General features: G+C 60.3%; 1 protein-coding gene across 6 annotated transcripts in view; it reads right to left on the bottom strand.

Moving 5' to 3' along the window:
- The window catches only part of St3gal1 (ST3 beta-galactoside alpha-2,3-sialyltransferase 1), a 73,839-nt gene that overhangs the window by 13,523 nt on the left and 46,588 nt on the right, over positions 1–13,728 (bottom strand). For all 6 annotated transcript variants that reach the window (XM_027950437.2, XM_027950446.2, XM_027950455.3 and 3 more), the window contains one exon: positions 1,344–2,226. In XM_027950437.2, the coding sequence (XP_027806238.2) occupies positions 1,344–1,649 (306 nt within the window). In that variant the 5' untranslated portion in view covers positions 1,650–2,226. The remainder of the gene's footprint in view (positions 1–1,343; positions 2,227–13,728) is intronic.

Genomic DNA, 13,728 nt, shown 5'->3' with positions numbered 1-13,728 from the left:
GGCTGGGTGGGGTCCCACAGTGGCTTCCTGCTGGACTTCCTTCACTCGGGGTCTTCCTCTTCCTTGCACCTGCTCTCCTAGCACCCCAGCCCCCGACCTCCTCCACCCCCCAGCACACCAGCCACCCCCAGGACTCTTGCACATGCTATCCCCAGGACCTGCAGCACGTTCTCTGGAACTTCTCATGCCTGGTGCCTTTTTTTGCATTTGGGTCTGAGCCTCAGAGTCGTCCCTGACCACCCCATTTACAGTATTACGTCATTAATGTCACTGAGGGGGGGGGGGATATTCTGGCTTTCTCTGTCCTTTGTGAATGGCAGTAGAAGCCCCACAAGGCTACTGATCCGAACCCAGGAGGGGAGGTTGAGAAGTTCAGACACCCCGTCCCTTAACTTCCTGGCTAGTACGTGTCAGTCCTGGACGGGGCCTGCTCACCCCCAGAGCACCACCCCGAGGAGGCACCTGTCTCCCTGCAGGTGGGTCCCAGGCTCCACACTTGTCATGATGACACATCTCAGGTGACCTTCCTGAGAGCACTTCCTTCCAAGGCTACTTTGCTTGCACTGGGCCCTCCAGGCTCATGGGTTCTGCATCCATGGGATCAACCAACCGCGGACACAAAATAGCTGAAAAAATCGCATCTGTACCACACAATGTGCATTCAGGTGGCATTCAGGTGGTGTTGGGGACTATAAGTCATCTAGAGATGGTCAAAGCTCATGGAGGATGTGAGCAGGTTATAGGCAAATGCCCTGGAGCCTCAGGGGCTCACCCCCAGATACGGAGGAACCCCTGCAGTCGGTTTGCTTCTTATCTCTACCTTCCCATGGCAGTGACCTTGCATTCTGACTGCACCACCTGCCACGGTGAACCGCTGGTACCCAAATGGGCCCAGGGGCCAGTCCCCAGAGCCCGAGAATGTGGCCTGGAAGTAGGGCCCTGCAGGAAGCCGTGAGGGACCTCTAGAGATCAGCCTGGACACTGGGTGAGCCCTGGCTCCAAGGACAGGTGCCCTCATGGGAGGAGAGGGATGGGACACAGGGAAGCATGGCCCTGCAGGTGGAGGCGGTACAGCTGCCAGTCAAGGGACAGCGTGCTCCCCAGAGTCCCCCACAGCGCCACGGAGGAACCGGCCTGAGGACATCGCGACCTCAGACTCTGGCCTCCAGCCCTGAGCAGCAGGCTTAGGTGGTCCTAAGCCTCGCGGTCCTCGGCAGTTGCTATAGCAGCCCCTGGAGTCGAGTGCCCTGGACTTGCTCTGACGCACACGTCACAGGTGCTCGCAGGGCTGGCGTGTGGCCCTGGAGCCCCCGCCCCCGCCCCGTGCCCACTGCAGGACTCACCAGCCACCACTGGTAGGTGTCCTCCTCCAGGAGCGCGTTGTGGGCGTTGAGCAGCGGCGGCGGCGTCTGGTTGAAGCGCTGGTCGAACCAGGCCGACAGCCCCTGCTGGCTGACGCAGTGGGCGCAGGTGCAGGGCCGGGGCCTGAGCAGCTTCCTGAGGTTCTCCGAGAGCTCCAGGACCATCTGCTTGGGGAACCAGGCGGCGGGCACCGTGGTGTGCGAGTAGTTGAGGAAGAAGGAGGTGAGGAAGATGAGGAGCACCAGGAAGGTGAGCACCTTGAGGGTCCTCCTCCGCACGGCCACCATCTTCACTGTCTGCGGGGGACCGCTGTGACGGGCCGGAGGAACCCGCCAAACTGAGCAGGAGCACAGAGAAGGTCCTGGAGGCGCAGGCGCGATCAGAGGGGAGGCTGGGGTCCCCAGGAAGGCCTCAGGGGCGGTGAGCGCCAGCTGCACCCCCACGGAGATGCGGCCGCCCCTGTGCCCTGGACACGCCTGGGCAGTGCCCAGAGCCCATTCCTGGGGCCTGGCTCTCGGCCTGCAATCGGTCTTTTAGGAAATAATGTGGCCTGTTTCTTCTACGATCCCAAATGAGCTGATAATGTCTCTTGATGAAGTTTTAATTAAATGTAATAACAGTGATTTCCTTTCCCACTCAGAGGGGCTCGGGGGCAATTAATCTTTGCAACAGTCCAGGGACCCTCGGGGTGAGGACCTGGAAGGACGGGGCTTGGCCCTGGATGCAGGGCGCCCTCCTGGCTACCCTCCTCCAGAACGCGTGTTTTTTGGTGATCCTTAATGAGAGCCGTGTCGCTCCATGCTGTCACCAGGGATGTGGCAGTTGGGCAGCCGTCTTGATGACCACACAGAGGTTGTCCGTCATCTGCATAGAAAAAGAGGAAGAAAGAAAGATGACATCTGGCCACCTCGCTCTCCTGCATGGCCCCAGATGGATTCTGGGGTCTCCCCTCTGTGTGTGGCCAACCTGGGGGGCTGCGGGGACTGGTTTGCCCTCCTGAGCCCCAGGGTATGTGTGTGTGCAATGGGAAGTTCCTGTCTGTCTGAGTGGCTACCAAGGCCAAGGGGGGGGACCCCTCCACGCCTGGCCCAGCCCGAAGCTGGGACAAGGAAGCATTCAGCACAAGCCTGCGGGGTGAGTCGGGGGCTCGGGGTGCACCTTGCACCCAGGATCCCAAACACTTTATCTGACCACCTGTCCTGAACTGCAGCAGCAGAAGCCGCAAGAATCACAAGAAAAATGTCACACTTAGCTCACGGTCCCCGCCTCTACCACCACAGCTGGGCTTCCCATGGCCACCGTCAAGCTCTGCTTGAGCAGTGTGTGGCCGCGGGAAAGTTACTCAGCCTTCCTGGCCCTCGGTTTCCTCCTCTGTGAAGTGGGACCCCCTCCCACCCACATCGTGGCTGTGAAGAGAAGATGAAGGAGGCTCTGGAGCTCGTCTCTCGGGCCTCTGCTGAGCTCAGCTTTTTCCATGTGAGAGTGTGTGAACGTCCTCGATCCCTTCAGGGCCACCGTGGGGCTATCTCCAGATAGTCCTCAGAGCCCACCCCTCTAGATACCAGTTTCCCTGTGTGTCTTGGAAGAAACTGAGACTCAGGGATGGTAAATGACTCTTCCAGGGTCGCAAGGTCACAGGAGAGGAGGACGCTGGATCTAAGCCCCAATCCATAACCCCCTGTCCATTCTTGGTGGTCTCTCCGAGACCACAGCAAGAGGGGGGCAGTGACTTCTGGGGCCCCCACTGGGGCCCTCTCATGGGTCGTGGCTTGGAAAGTCCCCATTCAAATGCCTCAGTGCTGCGGCAAGTTCGTCATGGAGATGTGGAGGTCAATAGCTTGTGGAGGGACAGGGGAGAGCTGAACAAGGCCCAGACAAGTAGCGGGACAGCCCAGACCCAGCCATACCTGCAGCCAGCCCCACACCTTGACTTTCCAGTGAGCTGAGAGAATAAATCCCCGCCTTCATGAAAAGCGGATTCTTTGTAACTTGAAGCAAAATGACTGACCCACGGGTGACAGGTGCTCCTGCCCAGGCCGTCCTACTGTCCAGAAAGCCCAGCCCACTGTGCCTGGCTGGCTGGCACTCACAGGGCTCAGCTGGTATAGAGTCCTGGGGAAGCCCGCTCATTCCGAGGGTCAAGTATAGGTCTTCCTGGCCCCACAAGGCCCCAGCTCCACTCTGCCTGCACCGTCCACTCTCCTCCCTGGGCAGGGAGCTCCGGAAGGACAGAAACTCGGCCTCAGCCCTGTGGTCCTGTCACCTGGCACATACCCTGTGCTCAGTGGAGTTCCATGGCCAGAAGGAATGTGGGAATGAAGGCCAACACAAGGTCTGGCAGAGAAGCACAGAGCAAGAGACAGAAGGTCTGATTCTCGCCAGGCGGTACCACCATGCACTGTGTGACTGTGGACAGTGACCTAACCTCTCTGAACCATTCATTCAACTGCAAAACAGGGCTGATAACTGATTTCTGCTCAAGTCCTGCCCTTCCATCCACCAAGGTCCGCCCATTGAGCTAATTCATTCCCTACAAATATGCTGGTCCTCATGCCATTCCAGGCCCTGGCTAGATGGTCAGGATGCATGATTGAGGCTCCCAAGGCAGCAGCAGGCCCAGGGCTTCAGAAGCAGGAGCATCAGGGTGGCAGGCTGCATGAGAGGGGGTCGGGCTGTGGAGGCCAGTCGAGACCGGGTCGTCTCTGAGGGACAAGGACCCTTGTGTGGGTCGGAGCACAGGGGTGACGTGGTCTCACACACCTGTCTTCATAATGAGCAGGGCTTGAGACGTCCTCACGGACCCCAGTGCGTTGGTCACACAGGTCCTACGTGGAGATGAGGCCCCCAGGCCCTGGCAGGGCTGGGAGACTCCAGCTCTCTGGGTGGATGCTGGTTGGGGTGACCCCATCCAGGGAGCAGAGGGGTGCGACCCCGTCCCTGCTGCAGAGTGGCCATCAGCCCCTGGCCCCGCGGGAATCCTGGAGAGGCGTGGGGTGTGTGCGCCTGAGCAGGTCACTGGCACAGTGGGACTCAGGAGTCGGGGCTGCCACCAGGGGGGCCTCTGGAGAGGGTCAGCACCCCCTCCCCGCCCCGCAACAGGGAGCTGGGGACAATTAGCAGGGACAAAGAGGACATCTTGGAGCTCGTGGACTGTGAATGGAGAACAGCGCGGGGGGAGGATGTTCACTGAGCCCCTGTGAACGGCGGGCAGCGCTCCCCACGCCCCGGGCACCACCGCAGCTGCAGACAAGCCCCAGGGAAGGGGGCAGGCACAGGCAGGACAGGCTCTGCTGCCGGGGCGCCCACAGTGGTGTCGGTCACTCCTCTCCTGGGCTCTCTTCTTCTTGCCATTTCTTGGGTTCATTTCTGGTCTTTCCCCACTTGTCGGATGGCGCCCTCCACAGGACCCTGCACAGTCTGCTGGAATCACACCTCAGTCCTTCCCCGGGTCACATTTCTCTTCCTTCTAGCACGTCCGTCTGATCACTGTCGATGGCCTCCGGCTCTCAGTGCCTTCTCCGTCTTGTCTGTTTTTTAGCAAGTGACGATCGCAGTGTCTTCAAGGTCCACCTCGGCCGCCCTGGGGTGGCTGCTTACAGTGGGGCTGCTCCTACCACCTGGCCTCTCGCCACCCTCTCTGGACGCCTGGTCCTGCGCGAGGCTTGCCCGGCTGCCGTGGACATCCGGGGTGAGGCGGGAGGCTGGGGAGGGCAGTCAGCTGACGGCGGAGGGACCCAGGGAAGGTGCTCCCGTTGGGCTGGGCCTGCCCTCCTGGGCACCTGGCGTGGTTCTGGTCACCGTTCCCGAGGGCGCAGGCTTCTGAAGCCTAGACCTTCCTCACAGCCCTTCTTTCAGGTCTCTGTCCCCTGTGCCGTGACATGGCCCCACCCCAGGGTGGCTTGTCAGTGTCCCCGCTGCTCCTTCCTGCTTGGTTTTTTAAACTCTGAACCCAGGTAACTCGGACACTGAGGACGCCCGACAGGAAGAACAGGGGCGCAGCCGTGAATTCCTCTGTGTGGTCCCCTCGCTCCAGCTTCTTGGTCCCCTGGAACGTGGCTGTCCTGAACCCACACACGTGCTCATCTCCCTACCCGTCCGTTTTAGCTTCTCAGCTTCTATGGTCTAACGCAGCTTCTGCCATAGCCAGACCCGGAAACCACGGTGTCCACCCCTGCTCCTCTGTGTTCCTGGGACCTGGAGGGGTGTCCTATATGTGTTAGGGGCCTGGAAGATGCAGAGGAGACTGTGGGGGCGGAGGGCCCTCGGGTGCCCAGCGTATCTCCTTGCACCAGCCACGAGCAGACGGGGAGGGGAAGCCCTGCAGGTCCACAGGCTGCAAAGTGAGAGATCAGCGCAGCCTCTGCAGCCACCACCTCCCTGTTCCCAAGGCCAGCTCTGGCAGCCTTCACTGGGTACCAGAGGCCCTCCACACACACCAGCTACCCCCACCCATGTGACTTCCCGGTCCCTTCTGGGTTCCAGCTGCTGTGAGCCTTCTGGTCACTAAAAACCAGGTCTTCCTGTGTCCTGACCTGGGGGGACGCTGGCTGGCTGGCTTCCCGTGGTGGCACAGGGTACGCAGAGTAAGTCTGGCCAGTGGAAGGAAGAACAACTTTTCCAATCTGCTCTCCAGCCCCAGCCTTGTCGCTGGACAGTTGGAATCCATCAACTGTGTTTGCATGAAGAATTTGCCAATGGATCCCAGCCAACAATTGTTGGGATAAAAATGTCACATTCAGACCCAAGTTTAATTCCCAACCCTCCTCATTCCTGGCTGTGTGCCATAGGCCAGGCACTTCACCTCTCTGATCCTTGGTTCCTGAGTCTACACAATGGAGCTCATGATGCTCACCAGGGCCTCCTGTAGGATGCAGTGACTCGCACAGTGAGCAGCTCAGCCCTGTGCGCAGAGTAGGTGTGCGACGTAGATCAATTCTGTGCTTTGGCCTGTCCTACTGCCAGAGTTACGTAAAAGATGGAGGGAAACCAGGCACCAGCCAGTACACACCGGCTGCAACCAACAGGTTGCCTCTGACCCACAGAATTCCTTGCTTCCCTTGCTCAGGGCTTTGGACCCTGGCGCTTCATTGCTTTCTGCTTCAGTGGCCAGGACCTCTCAGGGGCTGCCAGGAGGGGGTCATAATGCACTGGAGGGGCCCAGGTCTCCAGACCCTGAGTGCTCAGCAGCAGACGTGCCTCAGGACAGGATGCAGTGGCCTGAGGGACAGTGTGGGGGGGCTGCAGGGACAGACCCGCCTGAGTTGGCGGTTCTCTCTGGCCCCTGAGTTCAGCTCCCAGTCACTCCAGTTTTCCACTCCTGGATCCCTGGGATCCTCTTCCCACAGGCTCAGGAATGCTGGTGCGCCACCCTCTGGAGCCTCTGGGAGTTACAGCACCCAGCACAGGCCAGCCCCTCTCAACTCCGGCTGCCAGTGTCCCACGGGGCATGCTCCGGGCATTGTTCTTCAGTCTGCAGATTCACTGTCCCCATTTGAGGCCACAGCAGCCCTGGGTGCAAATGCTGTATCAGCTACTTCCTGGCAAAGGGACCCTGGGTACAATAATCTACACACCGCACCCCCACCTCCCAGATGAGGAAACAGAGGCTCGGGGTGAGTCCCTGCACCAGGAGAGGCAGAGAGGGCCTGGCCCCTGTCTCCCTACCAAGCACCGTGTCCTCCAGACGTGGGACCGATGGCTGACTCTGCCCCTCCCTGCTCTCTCCTCCCCTCCTTTCCCATCCACTGCACATCTGCTGGTTGCTAAGCCTGGGTTTCCAGGAAGAAGGTGCTGGCTCTGGAAACGGAGTGTACCCTGCGCAGAGTCCCTCGTGCCTCTGAGCTGTTACAGGGAGTGTCTGATTTCTGCTCTATTTCCCTATTCGGAACATCGGCCGAGGAGCAGCCGCAACCCAGTGAGTCAGAGCTGCAGGCTGCGCCTGCCCGGAAGCCTCGCTGGGTGGATGCAGCCCAGCCCTGGCCTGGGCCTCCCGCCACCTGTCCCTCCCCTAGGCTCAGGAGTCCTTCTGGCCACATGTTGCCGTCACTGGATGATCAGACCTTCTCCCTGCTCATGTCTGTGGCTCTGCAGGCTCCCTGGCTGTCACGCAGGGGGACCTCTGTGATGGAGATGTGCGGAACCTTCAAGGAGACCTCGAGGAACTTGCAGTTATGATCCAAGGCCAGGGTCGGGGCTGACGCGGGGGCCAGTTCACAGCACAGATTCTGATTTGGAGATGTAACTGCCTGTGCCTTGACCCTGTCTGGCCCGGAGCTCTTAGGGTGTCCTGCTTCTTGCAGGCCCCCAGTGCAGGTCACTGTCTGCTGGAGTGGGCCTTTGTCCCCACCTCCTCCATGCTGCCCCGGAGCTGCAGGGCTGGAAGCCGGGGCCGCAGTTTCCTGCCGGCAGGGATCTCGATGCCTCAGTCGGCCAAGGACGCTGGGTGGGCAGCAGAGGGACCTTCCTCCTGCCTGCACGGGTTGGGGGGCTGCTGGGCAGCTGCAGCTGCCTACAGACCTGGGTACTGGCCTCCAGACCCATCTGCCTCCGTCTCCAGGATGAGGACCGTCTTGGTCTGTGCTGGCCTCCTGAAGCCTGCTGGCCTCAAAGCCCCGGGCTGCAGCACTGGGCCCAAGCATCTGCAGGTCTTCCAACAAAGGTGCAGCGGGGACCACTTGGAGTTTTGCCTCGGATTCCTCATCTAGAATGTGGGGATGGACTAGTCCCTGCCCCACGTGCTTGTGCAGAGAGGGAAATGAGTCGATGCAGCTCATACATTCAAAATGGCGCACTGAGCCCCAGCAAGGAAGTGCAGAGGAGGGGTGCACCATCCCTGCTCCTTGGTGGCAGCATCATGGTGCACAGCATGTGCTGTCCAGCTTGGAGCAGGTGGCAGTCAGCATGAACCCACCTAATCCCCACCCACCCTGAAGGAGGCAGCTGCACTCCCCTGGCTGAGCTGCATCCGCACACTCTCGCCCCCGCCATCAGACCCAGCTTCTCCAGAAAACCAGAGACATCTGCCACTGCGAGGGAGGCCCGAGAGGCGGCCTTGATCTCCATGATAAGGAGACGGCCCTCCCCAGGGCATCAGCCAGGAACCACCTTAGGACTTCAGGTAGCCAATTCTCCTCTGCAAAATGGGACGGTGATCCCAGCCCTGGCTCACTCTGGGCTCACGGAAAGAGCAATTTATCAGATACTCAGTCAGCCCTGATGGTCACTTCACAAGACCCCTCTGCTATAACCAAGATACTTAGAATCTGGAATATTTAATAGACATCAGAATCAGCGCTGTCCATCTACGGATGGCGAAAAGCACCCACAACAACTCCCGACCCCCAGGAAAGGAGGGATAGTACTGGGGCCATCGGGAATTGCTTAAGGACCTTCTATGCGATGGTGGTCATTGCTGTTGTCTATGACACTGGAGCTGTCATAGCCAGCAGGGCACAAGTATTCCTGGTGACACTGGTACAGACAAGCCTCACCACTGCCAGCATCCGACGCCGAGCAGGGCATGACCTTGGTAAGAGCGGCACTAGTTGAGCCCATGACCTTGACATCGGCATTTCACCAGTGCTCGTCCTAAGAAGAAGCCACACTGTTTTGCTGGCAGCCACCTCTTATGTCTCATGTTCACCAAGGGTCTAGATGGCATCGAGAGGCCACCTCGGTGACCGTCCACACGCCTTTGGCTTGGCAAGGCCTCAGTGACAGTCACAGGATCATGGGAGCGCACAATATGGCACTTCTGAGAAGGGATCCCTGTCATCAGAAAGCGTGTGACTATACTGATATAGCCAATGTCACCTGCCCTGGGATCACCGTTGCTAGAGGAATTCAGTACTGCGAGTGAGGAGCACGTGTGCGAGCACTGGGTGTGGAGAATACATGCTCGTGAGCGCGACACGGGCCGCCACCCCCATGTCCAACACGTCGCCTGGCCATGGCCACCGCTGCCTTCCTCCTTTGCAGATTCCCCTCTTGCTTCCTTCACCACTCACTGGGCACTTGCTGCCAAGCAGTTGCTCCGTCCAGTGCTGGGCAGCTGATGGCCAGGATAAGGAGAGTGACCTCCAGCCTCACCTTCCTTTAATTCAGCCTCCCGGGGTTGGGGCGGAGGCTGAGGAAATTAGGGATCACACAACACTCTGCAGTGGGTGGCTGGATGGATCATCTCAGCTGGGCCACCGTGCCTGGCAGTGTGGCCCAGCCAGCCTGGGGGCTGGCGGGAAGGTGTTTAACAGATGTGGTCAACATCCACAGGGAAGAAAGGAGGGTCTCTCATCCACTGAGCAAGACCAGCCCCAAGACTGAGGTGCGAGGCAGGTCCTGCCCTGCGCATTCCTGATTGACAGCCCCAGGCAGGACTGCGTGAGCCGACTCCTTAAATGAGGCGCTGCACAGGCGTCCATGCCGTGGCCTCTGCCCCTCTGGAGACCCCCCTGATACAGCAGACTGCCCTACCATGATGGGCCAGCAGTTGTCCTGAGCACCTGGCAGTGGCCAGGGCCAAGCAGGGTGGGCAGGTCACTGGGTGCAGAGGACAGAAGCCCCCCAGGCGTGGCAGCAGCAAAGGAGCATCAGGAGAGCAGGTGAGTCCAAGAAGCTCAGGAAAGGTCAGGGGCAACGCCCAGCGGAGGAAGGATGGCAGGTGGGGCTGAGGGCACAGGCAGCCGTCACTACCCATGAGGGTGTGGGCCACATCCTGGAAGCCAGAAGCAGTCCCAGGGGGTTTCTGACTAGGTGTGGGGTCACAGCTGGTGGCAATTCAGGCAAAGTCAGGTGTGACAGAACGGCCCCGCCCACGGGGTCATCCTGTGCCCTGGCACTGCCTGCCAGGGAGGGCTGCCACGTGTGTGCTCAGGCAGCCGTGACCACCCGGGCTCGGGCAGCGAGCTGGGTGTCTGCTCTCCTCTACACGTAGTCCCCCACCTCCTCTGCCCAAGTGACTCAGGGGCTGAGTCCATCAGTGGCTCCCACAATCCCAGGCACGATGTTGGCCCTCGCCAGAGAGGACGTGGCCAGGAGCATGGAGGGAGGGCACTGGACTGCACTGGGCAGGCTGGTCACTGCCTGGAACCCGCTCTGTGGGGCAGTCAAGGGCTGATGGCCTCTTGCTTCTGTAAAATGTCCTGCCCATACATGGGCTCTGTCGAGGGAAGCAGTGAGTCTCTGTCCTCTCGTCCCTTGAGCTCAGGGCTGGAGACACCCCCACTCTTTCCATCCCAGGGACCACACCACCCCTGTTTCCTCGACCACAATGAAACTTTGTAAGTGACCCTTCCACTAAAGTGCCCTCCTCGGCCACCTAGAGTGCCCTATCACCATCCCGCCAGCACAGATGGCCCCACGGTCCTGTTTGTTGTACACTCCAGGGGACACTGAGGTGTCATCTCTACAGACAGCGCCCTCAGGTGGCCGGATTCCCCCTCCACATGGGAGAACCAGGCTACTCCTCCAGAAGCCTGCCAGAGAGCTGACTCCCTCCACCTCAGGTAGCCCCTCTTTCTAGAATCCTCTCCAACCCCATTCAACTGCTGCCAGCGCTTCATCAACTGGGGCGGTCATCCAGGCCTGTCACTGGTGTGGCCTGTGGCCGGCACAGAAGCAAGGTCTGTCCTGCAGCACTCAGGTGCAGGTGCCCTGAATTCCTTCCTGGGGCTCCCTGTGACAGCCACCAGCCCCTCCAGAGCACTGTCTGCCATAAAATGCCCAATGCCAGCAGGAGGCACCCGGTGAGGTGGCCGCAGCCCTGGCTGCTCCTGGGCTGGCTTCAGCTTAGCCGCCCTCTGGGTCTGGCCCCTGTCACCTGCATCTCACCCCTTCAACTCCTGCTAGGCTGCCAGAAAGGATCTTGGCTCTAGTTCTTGCAAAAACCCACAGGAGGTCTCCGGCCAGATCTGGGGCCCCTGGCTGTGCCCTTCCTTGTCCAGACCTCGGGTCTCTTTGGCAGCCCCGACCATCTCTTCTTGTGTGCGCCTGGCCTGCCAGTCCGGGCAGTGTCCGTGTAAGTGCCCCGGGTCTTCAGGCAGCTGCTCTGAGCTCCGCTTTGCAGAGGAGTTAGCTGTGCGGAGAGGCCAGGCCTTCCTAAGGCCACACAGCTCCTGAGGGACTGGCCAGGGCACAAACCAGGCAGATCAGGGCCTGGGGGTGGGGCAGCCAGCCCCAGTTATAGACTGCCACAGCTGGCTCATGACCAGGGACTGCGGTGAGCACAGCGGCACAGGGAGCCTGGAGGGAAGGGCAGCTCACAGGTCACTCCATGGGGATCCAGAGGGCAGCCCGTCTCCATCTAGTGACCGAGGAGGCCTGTTCCTTTGGGGTCTCGGTTTCCCCTCTCCTCCCGCACCAACTCTCTCTCATCCCCTGCCCTCGTCCGTCGCTGCTGTTCATGCAAACCCTCCTCCTCTAACCCAGCACTTCTTGCTGGGGTCCCCCGAGAAAACAAGCACTCCCTTGAAGCAGACAGAGGTTCAGAAGGGTGGGTTGGAGACTCGCCTGGGGAAGCTTGTCACCGGGATCAGGGCCAGGTGAGGAGGTGGTAGCCTGGCTGTGTTCTCACATCCACAGCTGCACACAGGGAACTTAGATCCACGGATCTTCTCATGCACCTGCATCCAGGGGAGTATGTGGAGCCCCAAAGAGATCCCTGCAACATGAGGAGCAAGAGGCCTGCACCGGGAAGCAGAGGAAAATTTGCCCCTGGGCAAAGGGATTTCTGAGCAAGTCCACTGGGGAGACTGGGAGCGTAGGGGCTGGAGCGGAGGAGCAGGCCCTGGCACTGCAGGGATGGGGACTTCAGGCAGCTGAGGCCAGGTGGCCCTGGTGAGGTCACGGCTGGAAAGAGCAGGGTAACGTGCCAGTCAGTCCAGGCTGCAGAGGCCAGTAATACTCGAGCACCCAGGCGGCTCCAGAGCCTGAAGTAGCCAAGGGACAGGAGGCTTGGAGCCATGGAGAGAAATCCTAGTGCTGAGGGGCAGCCAGGGGCAGCCAGGGGCAGCCACGGCCAGCTGGTCCTGGGGAAGTCCACACACTTTGCCAGCCGAGGAGGGAGGGGCAGGGACCTGTCCCTGCAGTGCACAGACTCGGGAGGAGGCTCCTTTGATCCTCATAACAACGTTGCCCTTTCACAGCACAGAACTGGAGTCAGGGAGGGCTGAGGCCACCCACTGACTGATGGCCACACAGCAGGCAACGGATTCCAGAGTCAGAACCGGATGAGAAGCCTGGGCATGCAGGCTGTGCCTGTGAGGAGAGCCACATGCTGGGGCCACACACTCTAAACCACGCAGTCCTCTGGGGGCTGGGGAGCACCCCAAGCTGTCCCCCTCTGCTGGAACCTGGTGGCCCTTGTTCTCACTTCCTGCCTAGTGCCATCAGTAGTCACGAACTGCTCAGAAGCTGCTGCTTGTTTACTTGCTCAGGCAAGTTCAGGGACATCCTGAGGTGGAACCCAGACCTGGATTCCTTCCCAGCAGGGACAGACAGGAGGCCGGGGCTCAGCAGCTCCAGAGCCTCATCCGCCCGCCGTGTGACCTGGACAAGTTTCTTGACCACAGCCAGACACGTCCCACTTCTGCATGCAGAGCAGAGAGGAGCACTCGGGCAGTCCGAGTGCAGAATGGAAAGCAGCGCCCTGCCTACCAGGAGGGCCGTGTCCCCGCCAGACCCTGCCCCAGTAAGAGCCGACATTCCCGTGGTGCGCGTGGTGCGCGTGGCGCTCGGCAGGCCTGAGAACTTTCAGGTTGGTTCCACTGAAACTTCACACACCCACTTTACAGATGAGCAAATGAAGCCTAGAAAGCTTAGGTCACGTGGCCCAGGGTGCGACATTCTGTACCTAAAAGGCGATCCAAGCAGACTGGCTCCAGAGTCAGGTCCTCCCGGCCCCCCGAGAGCCTGTCCACATGACAGGGAGCTTCTCCCACCCAGCCCCCTCTCCTCCCAAAGTGATCACACAAGCTACTCACACTCCACTCCCCCGAGGAGCTGAGCTGGTGGGACAGGCCCGCTGAGCAGGGAGACTCGCGGCTGCGGACGGTCAGCCGGCCAGGAGGTGGGCACTCAGCACTGGGTTTTCCCACCATTCCATGCCAATGTCCCTTCTGAGAGCTGGGGGTGGAAGACTGGACGGCACAAACCCTGCTGCCCATTAAAGCGCCTCCCACGTGGGGCGCGCGGCCATCTAAAGACACCTTGTTCTGCTCCATTTGCTTTAAGACACACAGGTGGCCTTGAGTTCCTAGAATGTGGTGCGACAAGCGGGCCTTCAAAGGGCCAGCTGCTCTCCTTGGTCTTGAGGAGGAACCAAGGCTGACAGTGGGAGGCCTAGAGCTGCTCCTGGGAATAGGAGGACACACG

The sequence above is a fragment of the Marmota flaviventris genome, chromosome 15 (genome assembly GCF_047511675.1).
Source record: "Marmota flaviventris isolate mMarFla1 chromosome 15, mMarFla1.hap1, whole genome shotgun sequence".
NCBI classification, from domain to species: Eukaryota; Metazoa; Chordata; class Mammalia; order Rodentia; family Sciuridae; genus Marmota; species Marmota flaviventris.
Note: the sequence above shows the minus strand (reverse complement) of the source record. Positions and strands in the feature narration are given on the sequence as shown.